The sequence below is a fragment of the Glandiceps talaboti genome, chromosome 12 (genome assembly GCF_964340395.1).
Source record: "Glandiceps talaboti chromosome 12, keGlaTala1.1, whole genome shotgun sequence".
In the NCBI taxonomy this organism is placed as follows: Eukaryota; Metazoa; Hemichordata; class Enteropneusta; family Spengelidae; genus Glandiceps; species Glandiceps talaboti.
The window spans coordinates 20,582,528-20,602,264 of NC_135560.1; the positions used below are offsets into that span (position 1 = coordinate 20,582,528).

A 19,737-nucleotide genomic window follows, 5' to 3' on the forward strand; every position below is an offset into this window, starting at 1 on the left:
AGAACAGGGAACAACTTACACATTTCAGTAAACAAACCTGTCCTTGAAATTACCTTTGACCCGGAAGTATTGAGCACTTGCAATTTTAAATATATATCCGCTCTCTAGAATTAAGTCCCTAAATTATTCACTTTTTATAACACAAATTTTGACAGCTACCAAAGGGGACTTATACATTCACTCTGTATTCATGACTGAATAAGATAACATTAAAAACCACAAATACAATGGGGGGTATTGTCAGATAGTATGGAAAAATAGTCGCGTAATAATCTCAGAAAAGCAATAATGGTGATGCGGCCAAACTTGAGCTCAAGAGGGCAGCATATCGCGCAACTTACGAATCGGAAATCTATTGCAGACGACGAGGCAGAGTACAAGCCAAGTCTGTGATGTGTCCGATGTACATGTGTTAGCCGTCTCGTCATAGAGACATGAGAGTGATGAGACACTAAGTGCCTGCTTAAAGGTAGGAAAACTTGTGGGGTTCAGTCAATTGTCGTTAACCATGATCGTGCATTTCGACAAGTACATGCGGTCGGCGATATGTTATTATTTATAACATCTTAGCACCTGTACTTACTAGTATGTACTTTGTACGTTGTAGAGTCAAGTAAATTGTACTGTTTAGATTTTGTTTTAAAAAAAGAATTGGTGTTGGGATTGTGCTAAAGTGTCTGTTAATCGCTGAAACCCCGAACTGCACTGCAGATCATCTCGATCACTCAGAGAATTAAGATCTGACTTGCGTCCCTACAGCCTCAGACCACTAACTTAGTGGTCTGAGCTACAGCTAAACAATGATCTTAATATTGAGCGTTTCAGTTGACAATATACACAATTAACTTTGTTTATATATCACCTTTACTCTACTAAAGATAGTTGAGACTGTCAATTAAAGTCATCTTATATGTTCGTAGCTGTTTTATTTTATATTTATACATAAACACTCATATTGTTATATTTTCATAGATTATGTGACCAATGAGATTCAGCAAGAATCACAAGATGGCATGCAAACAGTTCTTGTACATGATGTCTTCAACTGAACTAAAACATTGTAAAGTTCACAGAGGAGTCACAGCTATGTACTGTAGTCAGAAAGTAAGGATGTGTTCATCAAATGTCAAAGAAGGAATACCCCCTGAAGGATCAACATTGCAAAATGGTATTGATAATAGTGAAGGGCGTAGTAGTCCACTGCAACCACAACTCAATCCCATTAATATTCAGATGTTGTCAAAACCTTTACATGAACAGATTTTCAAGGACTGCATCGAGGAAGATGAGGCAAAATTAGCTAAAAGAATCAAAAGGAGCATTAAACACTTAGAAAAACATAATCTTTGGGGAAAACAAAGTTCAGTTATCCCAGAAATTGATTTCAAACTTCCAGAATTGTATGGGAACAATATAGATGAACACTTCAGATTCCTTGCCAAGCAACAAAGTGAGGAATATCTTAAACTTGCTGAGAAACTTGCACAAGCTGAATTGCCAGAAATGCCAACAGAATGGGTTTATCAAAAAGGATGGACAAAGTACAACTCTGATGGAATTGCCTCATCTGTTGATTTTCCTGATGAGCAAGCACTTGTCTTTGATGTTGAAGTCTGTCTGAGTGAAGGCAACTTTCCTACTCTTGCAGTTGCTGCCTCTCCAAATACATGGTTTGTAGAATTGGAATTTTTCCTTTTCCAGTAAACACTTTTATTTGTACCTACTAACTTTTTCAGTGAACTTAAGTCAGTTTGCATTTTTAGTATAAGTCATGTAAAAAAAATGGCAAAACAAACAAATTAGCAATTTTATGTCATGAAATTACATACATGTAACAGTACATACAGTAATCTCTCAGAACAAAGTAACACAAGAGGTGAGTACTCTTGTTATATTTGAACACCTCCTTCTTTAGTAAGGAAGGCCGTCAGTACCTTTCAATAGTTGTGTGGCAGTCAAGGAAACTTTGTGGTAACTGACCTTCCCACCACAGCCAACTGAGAAATAGTGTGTTAGAGACTTGATTATGAACAAATACAAGCTAGGAGTTAAAGAGATAGATTTACTATTCAGTAAATAAATATACACTTTCCACAAAAGATATAATAATGATCATTATTAATTTATAAATCTTGTCCATTATATCTAAAACAGGTATTCATGGTGCAGTGAAAAGCTAATAGAAGACACCTTTTCTTGGGCTCAGAAACCCAGCATGAAGGACCTCATACCACTAGAAACTGCTGCTAATTCATACAAACCAGCAGATGGACAATGGTTATCACGGGTTGTTATTGGTCACAATGTTAGCTATGATAGAGCATATATCAAAGAGCAATACCTCATGAAGGTGAGTGGAGTAATCTGATTCAATAGCATTTGATGAAGTTGGGGAGTAGAGATATGTAAATACTGGTAGTAGAACCTACATTGTAATATCATGTATTTTTACTGTAAGTGTTGCCAGAAGTTACAGATTGGTCAAGTTGTTTTCACCCATCTTAGTTCCATCTTAGTTCTAGAGTGTAAAAATGTACCACAAGTTGAAAAGGGTGCCAGTATTGTGAAGGAAGAGTGCCTATGATCATACATTGTATGTAACAGATTGAAGCAGTGTTTTCAAACAATCCTTTTTGTTGCAAGAATGAATGTTCATAGACTCTGGGTTCATACTCAGAAATGAAATTTCTACTCACAGAGTTGAACAAATTTTTGGAAGTGAATCCCAAATTTTCTCTGACATCTCATCAGGGGTCTACTACAATGGGCTATTGTCACATTTCTCTTCAAGACACTTGAAATGAGCCCCAGAGAACAGCTGGGATCTCCATGCCTGCATCCCTGCTGCTGCATGCCTGCATCCTGGTTTAGAGTGAATGAATCTTTTTGTTCATAAGATACTTGTAAAAACATATCTTTTGATCCACTGTAAAAGAATAAATGATGAAATATTGTTGATGATTGAGATACCATACCTATCCTCAATGCATAGAAAATGAAGGCTATACGACCCTTTTTGACTGTAGGGACCAAAGACAAGGTTTCTAGACACAATGAGTCTTCACATGGCAATCTCTGGACTCACCAGCTTTCAAAGAATTCTGTGGACTTATCATCGCAATAACAAGAATCAAGGCAATCAAGAAGTCAAAGATCATCTCAAGAAATCAAAGCAGAGAATTTCAGGACCACCAGTAGGTCTTTTTAGATGTTATAGTATGATTTTTGTAAAATGTATCATACCATACATTTTTTTTTAAATTGTCAAGACAAGTAATTTGTGATGTCATCATTCTCAAAATATACCAAATATAATGAATTATCACCATATATGCTGTATCTTACTACTAAACCAAAGTGACTAAAGGTTTCAATTAGGCAGCGTGATGGTTTTTAACATCTCACACAATGCTTTTTGTTATAAATTACATAAAAGTTAAACAGAATATAGACACTGATACTAAGTGACACCATACATGCACAAAACAATGTTACATTTTACATCTCACTATGAGCAGAAATCAACATTGCTGTCAGCAGAGGCAATGAAGATTCAAACACAAAACTTTACTATTTGTGTTCACAGTGAGATAAAATGTTACATTTCATGTGCGGGTGCACTGTCAGTGTCTGTATTTTTGTTTGTGTAATTCGTAACTAAAACATTGCTTGAGACTTTATAAAACATTGTGCTACCTAATTGAAACTCTATAGTTATGCTGGGTTTGTAGTACATGTAATCATAAAGTGTTAAAAATATTACATTCTTTAGACTTCAAACACAAAATAATGGTAAATTACATGCTATAATTTGACTTACTATCAAGATACAGTCTTGTATCAAATGTGAGATATAAAGTACATTTTATGTATTCAATGTATATTTGTCATGTAGTTTGTATATAGGACTAATAATTCATGATTTATCCTCCTCACATTGACTAAAATACTAGTAGTCTAAGTAAACTGAATAATTACATTTTATTGATTCATATTTGTGAAATAATCATATACAGTATCAATTTATAAGTTGAAGTTTATTTCCATACTTGGGGTGAATTAGTTGAAGTTGACCTATTAAACATAGAACAGAGAATTAATGAGTTGACACTGGATTGAAATAGCTGCAAAGGTGTTGGGCATGTCATTTGAAGAAGAGTAGTGCAGTGATTATGTATACAAAGACCTACTTTTTTCCAACAGGTTCTGAACTTTGTTGTGGCAATCTGTCATATATATATATTCATGTTCTTTGTTTATGTTCTGTTTTAGATGAATGATTGGATTAATGTCAGCAGTCCTAACAACCTACGTGATGTCCATTCCTTGTACTGTGGTGGTCCTCAATTGGATAAATCAGAACGAGATGTCTTTGTCTCTGGTACTAAACAAGATGTCCAAGAAAAGTTCCAAGTAAGTTTCCGATGTTTGTGATATCAGTGGATAGAACAGGTGGTAGTGCATCCATCCATGCTTGGGTGTCCAAGGTTTGAGTCCTCGTTGAGTGCAGTGTTTCTTCTTCTTGACTACAATATTTCATTCAAGTTCACCAAATTCATAATGATAAAAAAATGATTGTATCAGACTACAATCATACAAATTATACATTGTCATTGGCATACTTAGTACAAGTATTTGTAACTTCGTGATTTTGACAAGTTTGTCATAAATAGTAACTTGTTTACAAAATGTAGTTTCCTGACACTAGTTATTTCTTCTGAGAGTTCACTCCACTTACTCGTCTTACATCATTATTTCACATACAACAACAAACCAAATAAACTGCACATACTAATACTAAATCAATTCAAATTAAATGAATTAAATTAGATTAAATTAAATCAATTTAAAATCAGTTTTATTCCTTAAAAGTAAGAGACTTTGAGAAGTTCTATCTATATTTAGGAAAAACAGTAGCTATTAGTATTTTCTTCATTTGTGTACAAATCATTATTGTTGAAATTCTAACATACAGTGATTTTTTTATGTCTGTCTGTGCAGGAACTGATGTCATATTGTGCAAGAGATGTGTCTGCCACCCACAGAATCTTTTCTCAAATTCTGCCACTCTTCTTTGAAAGGTATGTACACATCTGATAAACAGATACAGTAATGGTTCAAACTGTTTAATAACTTTTAATGCCGACATCTTGACATTTTCATTTGAAAGGAGCCATTGTAGTTTGTAGATAAAACTTATAACCTTTCACATGAAGGTTGGTTACAGATATGTATTTTGAAGTAAGTCTGGAGGGTGAATATAAGAAATTACTTAGTGTGATATGTTTAGTTCAAATTTAAGTACATTGTGATATTTTAATTATTTAGTTTTATTATTACAAAGCTCTTAACGTTCTTATAGCTACCAGTTACATCTCAATCAGGTTATAATGTCGAAGTATTAAAATTGTATGCTATGATTGTAATATATAGAAATCGTATTTATGAAAAGTCAAGGAGTATACTTATTACATGTGATATAAAGACTTTCCCATTGTGTTTTAGACAAAAATTACATGTAAATCCACAGTTTCTCAATTGTAATGTAAAGATACTCATTGTTAATAACTAGTAGTATACTGCCCCATGACAGACACTTCTAGGTTTGTAAATTTGTACATGTAGGTTTCCCCATCCTGTGATCTTTGCTGTCATTTGTACAAATAGGTTTCCCCATCCTGTGATCTTTGCTGTCATTTGTACACATAGGTTTCCCCATCCTGTCACCTTTGCTGCCATGTTAGAGATGGGTCAAGCTTATCTACCAGTCAATGATAACTGGGAAAGGTATCTGAGAGAAGCTCAAGGCACTTATGAAGACTTACAGAAAGAAATGAAGCTATCTTTAATGCACATAGCCAATGATGCATGTCACTTATTACATAATGACAGGTAAATTGTGTTTATTTTCAGAGACTTGAAAGTGAATATCCAGTTAAATTAAAGTTTAAAAAATAGAATGCTTGACAGTTCAGATATCTTTGTTTTCAGGGATCAGAAGATTTTTCATGTAGATTTTGTTCTGATTTTGGCAATTCATTTATTTTGCTTTTAGTGGTCCCCTTTTTCAAACTAACTAAGTCTGATGTCTAAAATTCTTTAATTTAATGCTATCCATAGTAAGACTGTCAGTAGAAATTTTCATTACTAAGTATAGTAAGTATGAACCCAGAATTCATGAACATTCATTCTCTCACATGTCTGTCTATATATGTTTTTGTAAATCAGTTACCTAAACTTATCAGGATATATAAAGAAAATGTGGACAACAACAACAACAACAACAACAACAACAACAACAACAATAACAATAACAATAACAAACAAGTAACAAGAGGCCATCCAGATAAACTACTTCTTCTCTGTGCAAGAACAGATCTATACCTCAACTCATTATTTCTCATACGAGTCTGAAACAATCTCCTCTAAACACTATTTAGTCAATGTCACTAAATTCATCCAAATCAATGACTGAGGATGAGCACAGACAGACATTTGGACATACATGAGTACCATTGTGGGATAATACTCAAACTAATGAGTGAACCACATGATTTAGAACAACAACAACAACAACAACAACAACAACAACAACTACAACAACTGTTACAACAATAACAACAACTAATGATAATGTGGAAGACTATACCCACACTATAATTGTCATAAATATTATTTGATTGATTTTCACTTTTCTACATGTCTATATTATCCTAGATATAAAGAAGACCCATGGCTGTGGGAACTGGACTGGAATGCTGAAAATTTAAAAATCAAGAAAAGTAAAAAAGCTTCCAACTCAAAAAAGAAGTCAAAATCAAGCAATGGAAACTCATCAAATAAAGTACAAGGGGGAACAAGGGAGGAAGTTGTAACAGAGCATAGTGACAGTAATCAGTTTGTAAGTTCTGAAATCACTCATCCTATAGATAGCTCATGCATCCAGGAAGGCATGAACACTAGACGAAAAGATGAAAATACCAAAAGTAAACCTCTGGTGGAAGAGTGGACAGCTGACTCTGTTCAAGATACTAACACTGCTGTTGATAATGAGAATCCTTTTGCAGCAGCTGGTATAAACCATTCAATTGATGGGACACAGTTTGACATTCCAAAACGGTCATATTCACATTATGTAAGTCTCAGTCCTATTGACAGATGGACAGAGATCTTGAATAGTCCAACACAAAATCACAACTTTATAGTTGCTTCTCTGCAGAGACAATTGTATTCTCAGGATGTGGCATTTACTAACACACCTTACAAGTCTTACAAGACGGTTGTTGTAAAGAAAACAAAGAAGAAGAAGAAGAAGAAGAAGGAGAAGAAACAAGTCGTGGAGAAGGAGAAGGAGGAAGAAGAGGAGGAGGAGGAAGAAACTGAAGATGATCGCATCAATAGAATCTTATCAACTAGTGAATTGATGTACAAGAATAGACAACATATGGCTGGGTATCCAAAGTATGTTTTGATTTTTTAGTACTGACATATATTTGGTTACCAGTGGAGCATAGACCATTCTTGATAAATATTGCACTGTGATTGAGAAATCTCAGAATACTATTTGTAGCCCTGTACATGAGCTTGTAAACTGTAGGCATTTGGATTTTCCTTTTATGTAACAAGATATCATATGATAGTGTAACCATAGATGTTGAAGATTATTTTCTCCAACATCTATAGTATAACTGCATGACAGAGCCCCGTGATGGGCGAGTGCAAGTGTGACATACTCAGAGTAGTTGAACAAATACTTGCGGTGTTCTCTGCAGCCACTTTCATGACCGTAAACAATTTAATATATTAAATGGAATTGCAGCAAACTCACCATAGGCACAAGTACAGATATCCAAGAACTCACACTGGCACTCATGGAATTCTGCTATTATTTGTTTATTTCAAACAACAAAGTTGGCTTAAAAAATACAGTAGTTATGTATTCATATGATTTTGTGTACTTCGAACAATTACATGCTCATTTGCATACAGGTATGTATGCAGCACTTTAATTATAACATTTTCAGTTTTGTACTGCATTGCAAATACCATTAGTATGCACATTCACCAATCAAATCATTGGTACAGTACTATCATGTCATATCAATGATAGCTGGTGTAGATGTAGCTGTGGCCAAGATTGTAATATTGTTATTTATGGTTCTAGTTGGTACAGAGAGCTGTGTCCAAGATTTCATAAGAATACAGAGTGGACTCCTGGACCAACTCAGATCAGTTCTCAGACAAGAGTTACACCAAAACTATTACAACTTACATGGGATGACTATCCACTACATTATGATGCCAAACATGGTTGGGGTTACCTGGTACCAGGAAGAACTACAAATCTACTCAAAAAGAAAGTTACACCAATGTGCATCAGTGATTATGAATTATACAATGATTCTGCTCAGGAAGTTAACATCATAGAAGACTTTGAAGGAAAGCAAAGCACTTCTTTCCCACACAAGTATGTTCAATGTAAAAGTAGTTGTTCCTTGTTTTAAACAATCATTTTAGTACACTTTATCGCTTCAAAATTAACTGATTTATCTGTTCCTCTGTCTGTCCATTGTGTGTCTGTATGTATGTATGTATGTATGTATGTATGTATGTATGTATGTATGTATGTATGTATGTATGTATGTATGTATGTATGTATGTATGTATGTATGTATCTGTCTTCTGTCTGTCCATTATCTGTCTCTGTCTGTCTGTCTGTCAGTCTGTCTGTCTGTTTCTCAGTCAGTCAGTCAGTCAGTCAGTCTGTCTGTCTATCTTGTCTGTCTGTCTGTCTGTCTGTCTGTGTCTAGTCTAGGTCTGTCTGCCTATCTCTACCGTGATGTGTTTTGTCTTGCTATTTCTTGTCAGTTAGTGTATACAAAAATGTAGGTATTACTTTAGGCTTTGATTATCTTTCATCAATATAATTGTTAAAAAAAAATAATGCTATAAGGAAGTCCTGTATAGATTCTTCTTGTCAAAAACCTTCTTTTGATGCTAAAATTTTTGAAAATTCATAGAAGTACAAGACTAGATACATGTAAGGTAATTGCTTAGTGATCAACTCAACTGATTCTGATGTAATCAGACACTCCGTGAAGTGTTTTGGGTGAGATCGATTTTGGTCTTGTCATTGCATGAAAGTACTATTACATGTACATGAAATTCTGATCAGTGTTCTATTTTTACAAATTGACAGAGTAATGAGAAAATTGTTAAAGGCAATTCGCAAGTCTAAAAACCAGCAAGACATACCAACTGAAGATAATGTTGACTCTAAGGGAGAAGAATTAGATTTGACAGAGGAAGAAATATTTATGGAAATTGAGAAACTTGGCAGTAAGAATGGAAATGGAGACAATGAGAAAATGCAGAAAATGACCAAGGTATGGAATCAAATAGTTTGGAAATGCAGTGATGGACCTCTCAAACTCTAGCTATCTATGAATGAATCTATGAATGAATGAATGAATGAATGAATGAATGAATGAATGAATGAATGAATGAATGAATGAATGAATGAATGAATGAATTTCGAGCAATGGTTGGAAAAATATGTTATTATTTCAGACATATAATAAATGGATGCATTTTACATCGCCGGGGGTGAGAGAGAGAGAGAGAGAGAGAGAGAGAGAGAGAGAGAGAGAGAGAGAGAGAGAGAGAGAGAGAGAGAGAGAGAGAGAGAGAGAGAGAGAGAGAGAGAGAGAGAGAGAGAGAGAGAGAGAGAGAGAGAGAGAGAGGAGGGGAGGGAGGGAGGGGAGGGAAGGGTGGGCGGGCGGGCGGACGGGCGGGGGGGGGGGGGGAGGGAGGGAGGGAGGGAGGGAGAGAGAGGAAATAGTTCCTGGTACTGGTCAATTTATACTTATTATAGTTTTTAGGAAGTTGTATACATTTTTGTGAAATGTTTTAAACATGAATAGTCAGTTTAACTTGTCGGTTTTCATACAATGTGAATTATTTTAGTCGGTAGGTTTTACACTTACTCCCATTATGTGTGCTGTTATTATCTTTACTTTATTCCAATTTTTAAACTTCAGTCTGTACATCTCTTTGTCTGTGTTGGTCTGTCTATCTGTTTGTCTTTCTGTTTGGTTACTATCTCTGTCTGTCTGTCTGTCTGTCTGTAGTCTAGTAATAGTATGTCTGTCATTTGAATATATCGTGAAACATTGCTATTAGTATTTTGTTAACAAACAGTACAGATAGGATACTGGTAGATGTATTTTTTGTCTCAACAGAAACTGCGACTTTTAGAAAAAGAGAGACAAAATCATCAAGTGGACAGTCCATCATGGCATGTTGGTAATGGTCCTCATAATGATGTTGATATACCAGGATGTTGGTTCTTCAGAATGCCACACAAGGTATGATGTCAACAACTATCTGCAGTGATAGTATTCCTCAATATTTCTAATTGTTAAGCTAGCCAAGGAAAAAATGAGTAGCCTACATTGTAAAGGGCCTTGTCACTTTGAGTCAAAGACAAGAATTGAAAAAATGTTAGAAGGGTACCAGTTTATGATGCCCAGATAAAGTTTACTTTCATATCCTCTGTCAAGATTTCTTTGGTCAACTGTTTCTAATCTTTGGTACCAGTAGAAATCTTTCTAAGAAAGAGAATCCTCCCTCATATTCAAAACCAAAAAAGAAATTACATTTTTTTCCCATTAATGCGTATTTGAAATGAATTAAATGGTCCATTGTATACTCTTATAACAGTTTAACTCTCTAAATTCATATTTTCAGGATGGTGCTCAAAAAAAAGTGGGCAATCCACTAGCCAAGGATTTCCTGGCTAAGATGGAAGATGGGACATTGAGTTCGTATGGTGGAAGTCAGGCCAATAGAATACTTGAAATCAATAAAATGATATCCTTCTGGAGAAATGCACAAGATAGAGTAAGGTATTGGTGTTTTATCTTATTTTTAGTTTGTATTTTGCTGTGGTATTGTCTATTATTTTGTTGTTTATTCATATATTTTGGTGTTGTACTTGGTCAAGTTTTATTCTATGACAGCCACCTCTCCAAAGCCAGATTTGTAAATTTGATAACTCTGTTGTAGAGAGGTTGTGCATTGCACAGTTAGTGGAAATGACTCTTGTGGGTTCCCTTAATTAAAATATAAAGATATGCATCTACATCTACATGTACATGTAAGATAAAATCACCCTTTACTTTGATCCCCTAAGCAATATATGGAATGACTATTGGAACTGAATGTGTTATTGTGTATATGTGTATGTTCACATGTTCAGTACATAAGTATAATTCTCAGCTGTTTCTCTATACATTATACAAATTAATGCTATTTCTGTCAAGTGAAAGAAAAATGTCTTTTGGTATTACAATTATTGATTTATAGTTTTTGGCACAGTATCGCCTTTCTACATGCTTAGCACAGTACCACCTTTCTACATGCTTGTTATTTACAGTTCTCAACTAGTGGTGTGGCTTGAAAAGAATGAACTACCAAGAACTGTGACAAGACATCTAGACTATGAAGAGGAGGGGTCCTATGGTGCCATCTTACCAAAGATAGTGACAGCGGGTACAGTAACCAGGAGAGCTGTTGAACCAACCTGGTTAACGGCAAGTAATGCCAGGGTAAGACATCATCTTTCTGTTGTTATGGATACTAAAGGAAAGTCAACCCTAATGATTTTTAACGTTTTAGTAAAGTTCCAAAAGAAGTGACAATATTTTGGTTGTAGTAGAAACATGACTAGTTCAGTACAGTCTCTTCAAGTATATGATTGTGAATGCTTACAACTATGTGGTACTCATTATTAACCAATATATCATTTATTCTTGTTTGTGAACTTTTCATACTTTAATTAAATGTGATAGAAAAAGCATTGCCTAGTTGCACATATAAGTGATTTTGTTTTTGTCTCGCCAGGCTGATAGAGTTGGTAGTGAGTTAAAAGCCATGGTGCAGGTACCACCAGGTTATCACTTTGTTGGAGCTGATGTGGATTCACAAGAACTCTGGATTGCATCCTTGCTTGGAGATGCAAAATTTGCTGGTTTCCATGGTAATATTATCTTATCTTTTTTTGATTTACATAGGCTATAAGCTGTAACTTATCTTATGGAATTTGTAATTCTGATGGAACTATCGACCAAGACATACATGTATCATACTGCCACCTAGTGGTCAGTTGTAACTATGGAATTTGTCATTCTGATGAGAATTGTTGACCAAGACAGATTGAAAGCTCAATGCTAAAAAACGTTGAACTGATTATGTGTTATAACCTTTGTAAATCATTTGATCTACCAAGCTGATGAATATTTTTGGTCATTCACTCTGCTCTGTAAATGATGCAGTGAGCTTGATTAGTGTATAATTGTCAGTGTCAGTTTGTTTTGTTTGATTAGCATACATGTTGATTTCAACCCAGCAATTGACAACAGACAGTGAAACAAAACAGGAAATTGAAAAGGACCCTATTGTAATGAACTCTACTACAACAAAACAACTCAGACCAAAGTATATAACGTACATTATGTTAATGAGAAATATCCCAATGTGTTTCATTTCATTAAAAGATAAAGAAAATTAATAGCTTCCAGTACTAATTTTTTAAAGATAATATTAATGTACTAATGACTCATTTATCTAAAAACAACATGGATTTCTAGTAGTCATGGTCAATATTATAATTATTAAATATTGACCTCTCTCACAGGTGTACACTTGTTTTATACTCGTCTCCATCAGACACCATGTTATTAGTGTAACTAAGCAATAACTTTACAGAAGAACAGAAGATAAGGTACCAAATGCAACTTTCACTGCATACAAATTGAATTTTCAAAATAAAATCTTCCACGATAAAAGAAAGAAATCTTTGTTTCATTACTGCAATGGCAATTTGGAAAATACCATAGTCATGTACAAATCCTTTGTAAACTTTCTGACATTCAGGAGCGACTTATCTTCTAACAAGTGGTTATAACTAGACTGTTGTACTTCAAACTGTTTTTGAGAGTATTTTCATTTGTTTGTTTGTTGATTTTTACAGGTTGTACAGCATTTGGATGGATGACACTACAGGGTAATAAATCAGAACGTACAGACTTGCATAGTAAAACAGCTGACACTATTAACATTAGTAGAGACCAGGCTAAGGTTAGTGTGTAAGACTGTTATAAAAGTGGACATATCAATGACTAACCCACTTTTGACATTTTGTCTAAAGTGGTGTGACAATGCAATTTCTTTTTTTAATTCTCAACAAACCTGTCACTCAATCTACTACATTGTATTTATGGCAGTAACTGTTCCTTTGTTTTAGTACTTTAGAGCAAGTGTGTGTGCTTGTTCATGATTGGCTCTGCAGTTGTTTTCACTGAAGTACATGTAGGGAGGGTTACATTTTTGTATTTTTGTGTTTCCCCACAGATCTGCAGACTGCATGAGCTGGACAAACACACACAAAAAAGACCGATGCGAGGGCATTTAAGTGATACGCATACTGATCAGAAGCAATTCTCTTTTTCGTTTTGGCCTTATACATTTACCACGAGCTAAGCTCCCAAATTATTACTTGATATGTGTTATACAAAGTAATGTTTTCAGTGGTGTATTTGTAACATTTAAACCACTTTAGATTAGGATTAATATATAGGTGTGAAAAACAGCTGTTTGGTAAAACTATAGAAAAGGTTGGTTCACAACAAAGACTGATCCCACATAATTCCTATGGCTAGTCTGATAAATTAACATTATGCAGTCACGGATTGAAACAAAGTTGTTTAAGTAGTAAAACATTTTAGCACAATTAAGCTAGCTATGGCAGTACATTGTGTAAGTTATACTGTACAGGAATCTATTGTCAGAGAAATAAAATTGATAAAATGATATCTGTTATTATATTCATTGTTATATATAGATCTTTAACTATGGTAGAATCTATGGTGCAGGTCAAGCCTTTGCTATCAGACTACTCACACAGTTTAATCACAGGATGTCACAGGATGAGGCCAGAAGCAAAGCAGCCACTATGTACCAAGCAACTAAAGGAGTCAAAATGTAAGTATTACACAGTTTTATTTATTTTGAGATCTTTTAGCTACGATACCTGCATTAGACTGTAAGATATGTCATGTTGTTCAACCCTATCAGGCTTCTAAGCCAGTGCTGGCTGATAGCATGACAAGAATGTTGTATCTTACAAACTATATACCTGCATGTGCTTGATCATAACCATGGCGAGTAATATCTCTACTAAAAGTGGAATATACCACAAGGTGTGGGTAAGATTTATATAGCTTGATGTCTGATTATTGCTAGCATCAAGTGTTGTCATTACTGGTAACAACTATTTTCACTTTAAATAATTATATTGTAATAATTATACTTTTAATAGTATAACATTCAGTCGTAGACAGTGGAGAGGTCTGTGGTTCACAGAAGGATCTTACTGGTATTATCATCAAAAAATGTACAACAAGGATCATGTGAATTTAGATGCCAAAGAGACTGTTTTGATCAAAGACTGCACATTTTGAATCCTGAAGTCTTGAATCAGAAAACACCTTTAGCCATCTAACACTCTTCACTGTTATTTGATACAGAGCTTGTAATATGTGATGATACATAATGAAAATATTAATAAAGAGATGGCATATATTATTGGCTTAGGAGGTAGTTCTTGAAGTCTGTTTTAAACTTACTCCGCCAACAGGTATCTTGTATATACATGTATATGAAGGGATTGAATTACAAATTTTAGCACCAGTAATTTTTGTGCTGAATTGACGAAAACAATTTCTGTAGTTGGGAAGTATGGGTCATAATGTTCATTTTGCCTTATGTCGTGGCAGAACTCTATTATTGATCACATCATTCACAAAAATTCCTATTTGGTAATCCCATTGTTTGTAAATATCAAATTTAAATGATGAGAATTTCTTTGAAATAAGACTGATAAGTGTTACTGTTACCCCAAACTTCAAGACCATATGATATATGGGATAGAACAAGTGCCTTGTACAAAAAATTGATAATTGATTGATTGATAGATTGATAAATATAGATTGAACTAAAACTATCTCTACACTGGATTGTTCTATAGGTACAAATTAAGAGATGATGTGAGACAACTGGTTAAGAAAGTATTCAACACGAAAAAACAGGCTAAATGGGTATCATTGACAGACTTGAAACGAATCCGTAGAGAACTGAGAACTATGATGGACTATTCAACAGCTGATACAGAGTAAGTAACATTCCCAATGGACAGCGCCCTCAAGCATAACATGATGGCGAAGCTATTATATTTATAAAGGTTGTATGACTCAAATATTATCAGTGCTATCAAACACTAAACACAGTAAGGTGTATGCTAATCAATCAACATGGATGTATTAAAAATGAACTGTAGGACTCGCCAATTGCTTTAAGGAATGTTATATCTGTATTCAAATTTTTTTTTGGATATGCAAGAATTTGAAAATTCACACAAAAATGGAAACTTTTTCATGGATGACAATGGATACATTTTAGGATTACACTGCTACATAAGTGTCAAATTGAGTGTGGTCAGTGTTAAAAAATGATAACACATGTATTCAGGTATTATCACAATTGTTTACTAGTCCTCAGGCCTGCACTCTACAATTGTTGATGATGCCCTCACTTCTGGCTTTGGTATCATAAACATTTGGTAAAGAGCACCAGCCCACGGGCAGGCAGACATGCTCAAGTCTCTGGACTTGTTTTCATTTTTATTTTGTAAAATATTGAAGAAACAGATTACTGAAGTGTGTTCTTTTGTGTGAAATCATAACCAGACTGAGTGATTGCGAAACAGTTGCTAGTCGAGTGAATGCATATAGCCCTTGGAAGACTACTAGAAACAGGGAATTTAAAAAAAAAAGAATTTGGGTCATTTTCTTTTACAGAACTAAAAATTAATAACAAGCTCAAAACATGTAAAATTGTTAGGCAAAAAAAAAGTGTCCCAAGGGACTGGTGCCAGTCTATTGGGCAGGCAATATGTTTTGATATTGTCATGACTGACATGTATTTAAATATCAACTTTGTAAATCATTTTTTCCTTTCCAGTTCCTACATTTCATTGGTTGACCTGATTGACGCTAATACAATTGATCTGACACAAACCAAAGAATGGAAGGGAGGCAGGTAAACAACACACATTTCTGTATACGACTAAACATAGAGTTACTTTGTGATTTGAGAGGTATTCAAGCCATTGACCACTCAAAGGTCTGTGTTCAATCAAAACAAGGGAATTATAGTCAATAATTTTCCATTTTTGTTTGTATGGCTGTTAATGTTTCAGTCTTCAAGGAAGTAAATTTTTGCATGTAATTTGTCTCTTTGGGTGAAGCTTTAGAGACTTCAGATAAGGATTGAATACAGCTATCATGCAGTACATGTTATCACTTCATTGCTACTTTGACACCAGGGATGTATATATACTACCAAGTAACTACTTTGTGTTTCACTCCTGATTATCCTTCTAGTGAGTCTGAGATGTTCAACAAGCTGGAAAATATTGCTATGAGTGATGAACCCCGAACTCCAGTACTTGAATGTAGAATAAGCAGGGCTTTAGAACCACAGTCAGTCAACTCAGAAGTAAGTTTATGGTGGTGTGTTTGAAAAACCTCCCTTACAGACAATGATAATTATTAACATCAATCAACAGTGCAATATAATATCAGAGTTTTCCAATATTTCGACGACTAACAGCCATCTTCATCTGGGAATGAGGAGGTGACCTAAAAAAGGTCATGACCCACAAGCATAAGGGGGTGTAAACGGATGGATCCACTCTACAAGATCTATACGTACTATTGCTATGGGAGGAGACCCAGGGAACCAATTCTAACTTTTATGATCATGACACTGTGTGTTGTCACCAGTCATATGTTTCTTTAGGATGAATATTAAGAGGACTGATCTGTTTGTGATATTATAAGATATGAAACTCATAATAACAATTTGTTTTCTAGTTCTTGACAAGTCGTATCAACTGGGTTGTACAGAGTTCAGCTGTGGACTATCTTCATTTGATGTTAGTTAGTATGAGATGGTTACTTGACAAGTATGATATTGATGGTAGATTTTCTATCAGTATACATGATGAAGTTAGATACCTTGTGAATAGTGAAGACAAACACAGAGCAGCCCTAGCCCTTCAAATCTCCAATCTACTGACAAGATGTATGTTTGCATACAAAGTGGGAATGAAGGACCTACCCCAGGTAAAGTTATGTTATGTCTAGTGTAACAGACACCTTTACTTTAGAGGAAAAGTCCAGTCAGGCTTATTTCAGTCTGCCTTTAGTACATTTGTATTTATTACTGCTATCAATGAGAGTATGATCTCTTAGGTGATAAAATAACACCTCAATACCTTACTCAACTTCAAATCATGTAAAGAATCGCTACTGTACTTGGCATATGTCGAATTTCCTGCAAGGGTTTATGGGACAACCTTTTGTGATGACATCACAAATACCCCATACTCGTTACCTTTGCAATTACAAAGAATGTCAAGATAAAAGGATTAGAGTGTCTGTGAGGTCATCACCAGAGATTTTCCCTTAAAACCTTTTCCTTTAATAAATATTACTGTACAGTTTGATGTAGGATAAATCTGACACTGCGTATTATTTGTAGAGAAATTTCAAAATGTAAGATTTTGTGTTATGTAATACTTCAAATTAAAATCATGGAATTTGGAAAGAATCTGTTTTGGCCATGTCATAATATTTTATATTCTTTGTATGTTTATTTTTTTCAGTCTGTGGCATTCTTCAGTTCTGTAGATATAGATACAGTACTAAGGAAAGAGAGTCATATGGATTGTAAATCACCCTCTAATCCACATGGCCTGCATAGAGGATATGGAATACCAACAGGTAATTATGCTAGCTTTATGAGTTTTTTGTCATATCCCATTGATTTCTGAGTATTTTGTTGTCTAATGCATCACATCACAGTGACTTGTCTGATGTAATGTGAATTTGGTGTCTTGATTATGTATCATGATCTTTATATATATATATGTATGTATGTATGTATGTATGTATGTATGTATGTATGTATGTATGTATGTATGTATGTATGTATATATGTATGTATGTATGTATGTATGTATGTATGTATATATATATATATATATATATATAGAGTAACATTGTTGTGTCCAAACATAGGCCAAAAGCAATTTCATACCATATTCATGAAAATATCAATTTACATAGTCATATGATATCATCAAAGCTAACCACAGAGGCATCAATTATAAGTTGTATTGCTACAGCATATTAGAGTTTATATATGTCTATACATAGTGTACTCTTAGTAGATTGTTTCCATTATAAAAACCATCAGCTTGGGTACCTGTACTGTCTAGTCAATTCCTTATGACAGACATATGAAATCATCTTTCCATCCATTTTATACTAGGTGATGCATTGGATATATACCAAGTACTGGATTTGACAAATAATGGAAGTCTGGAAAAACCCAAGAACTCAAGCAAGAAGAGTCAGAAAACATCTGTAACATAGATTTGAAGCTACTGCATACCATTACTATCTCCACAAATAGTAACTCAGTAAGGAGAACATAGAAAATGTCTGCAATATGTGTAGTCAGTGCAATGCTCCGTGCATGCCACTACCATCCTCCACAAGGAGTAACTCAGTCAGGAGAACACAGAAAATAAATACAATACACGTATGTGTAGTCAGTGCAATGCTCTGTGCATGGCCCTCAAAATAAAATGCAAAGAAGTTTGAAAACATGAATATAGTTGGTTCAAAACAAAATGTATGATAATGTATCTCAGTACTTTTGATGGCCTTTAGAAGTATTTGAATGTAGAATTTCTGAGTTGTATTAGTTTATTTGGATTTAGTACTAGTAAGATATTTGTCATTGTTGTTTAGAAACGTAGATGGTAGAACAATAAATAAGTCAAATACTGATTTTAGGACCAGACAGTGCGGCAGACATATTAATCATGCATTCTTTTCTTACTGAAAGTGATGTGTAACTTCAGTTGACATCTTTAACTCTCATATTGGAGATTTTTAGATTCATTTGAGGATAACTGTATCACCATTTACTGAATTTCTACTTGCTGTAACTTCATTGATAATACATAAAGAAAGTGCCTTGCCAAAATGAAAGTGAAGAGGTATTGTTTCTTCAGATTTTTGTTTCGACTTTAATTATGACACTGAAATTAAAAAAAATTGAAATATGACTGGTAACATGAAAAAGTATCATTTGCTACTTGCTGCATACATAATGTATATGTTGTCCCCAGTGGCCAACACTATCAGCGTAGCGCATGTCAGTGCATCCAGAATCAACTCCATACAAAGTGAACAATCATGTTTGAAACTGTGAAAGCTGTTTCTATGTTGTAAATTATGCATTAAACATGTTTGTAGAGAAAATCATGTGTGACTGGTAAAGTTTTCTGATATTTTTCAACAGCCAACTGTCTTGTTTCTCTCTCCAACTGCTATGTTCAAATCAATCAACAGGGTGCAGGTTCTGAGGTTTATAAACATTCTTGGGGGCCTTGTTTAATATCATATGCAACCTGTGTCATAATTCTGTGTTTTCATAGCTGTCATCAATTCTGAAAACTACATATAAAACAAAAACTGTCCATAAAACATTCACTGATTCTCCAGATGTAGGACTGACAAAAAATAAGAAGACTCTAAAATA

General features: G+C 34.4%; 1 protein-coding gene across 1 annotated transcript; it reads left to right on the forward strand.

Moving 5' to 3' along the window:
• Positions 1-323: 323 nt before the first annotated feature.
• On the forward strand, positions 324-19,378 carry LOC144443087 (DNA polymerase subunit gamma-1-like). Its single transcript, XM_078132461.1, has 22 exons — positions 324-469; positions 973-1,670; positions 2,155-2,350; positions 3,027-3,194; positions 4,273-4,413; positions 5,002-5,081; positions 5,710-5,892; positions 6,718-7,461; positions 8,165-8,467; positions 9,200-9,386; positions 10,242-10,367; positions 10,750-10,907; positions 11,438-11,609; positions 11,905-12,040; positions 13,034-13,140; positions 13,904-14,043; positions 15,089-15,232; positions 16,081-16,158; positions 16,503-16,617; positions 16,995-17,246; positions 17,789-17,906; positions 18,457-19,378. The coding sequence occupies exons 2-22, from the start codon at positions 985-987 to the stop codon at positions 18,558-18,560; spliced, it is 4,338 nt and encodes a 1,445-aa protein (XP_077988587.1). The 5' UTR covers positions 324-469; positions 973-984; the 3' UTR covers positions 18,561-19,378.
• Positions 19,379-19,737: the final 359 nt, after the last annotated feature.

What these genes read in the sequence shown, in the direction of transcription:
- LOC144443087 (XM_078132461.1), top strand. Translation starts at nt 985, where the DNA reads ATGAGATTCAGCAAGAATCACAAGATGGCATGCAAACAGTTCTTGTAC. An exon ending in AGAGAATTTCAGGACCACCA is followed by an intron (nt 3,195 to 4,272) that starts GTAGGTCTTTTT and finishes GTTCTGTTTTAG; the next exon opens with ATGAATGATTGGATTAATGT. An exon ending in CACAGTCAGTCAACTCAGAA is followed by an intron (nt 16,618 to 16,994) that starts GTAAGTTTATGG and finishes TTTGTTTTCTAG; the next exon opens with TTCTTGACAAGTCGTATCAA.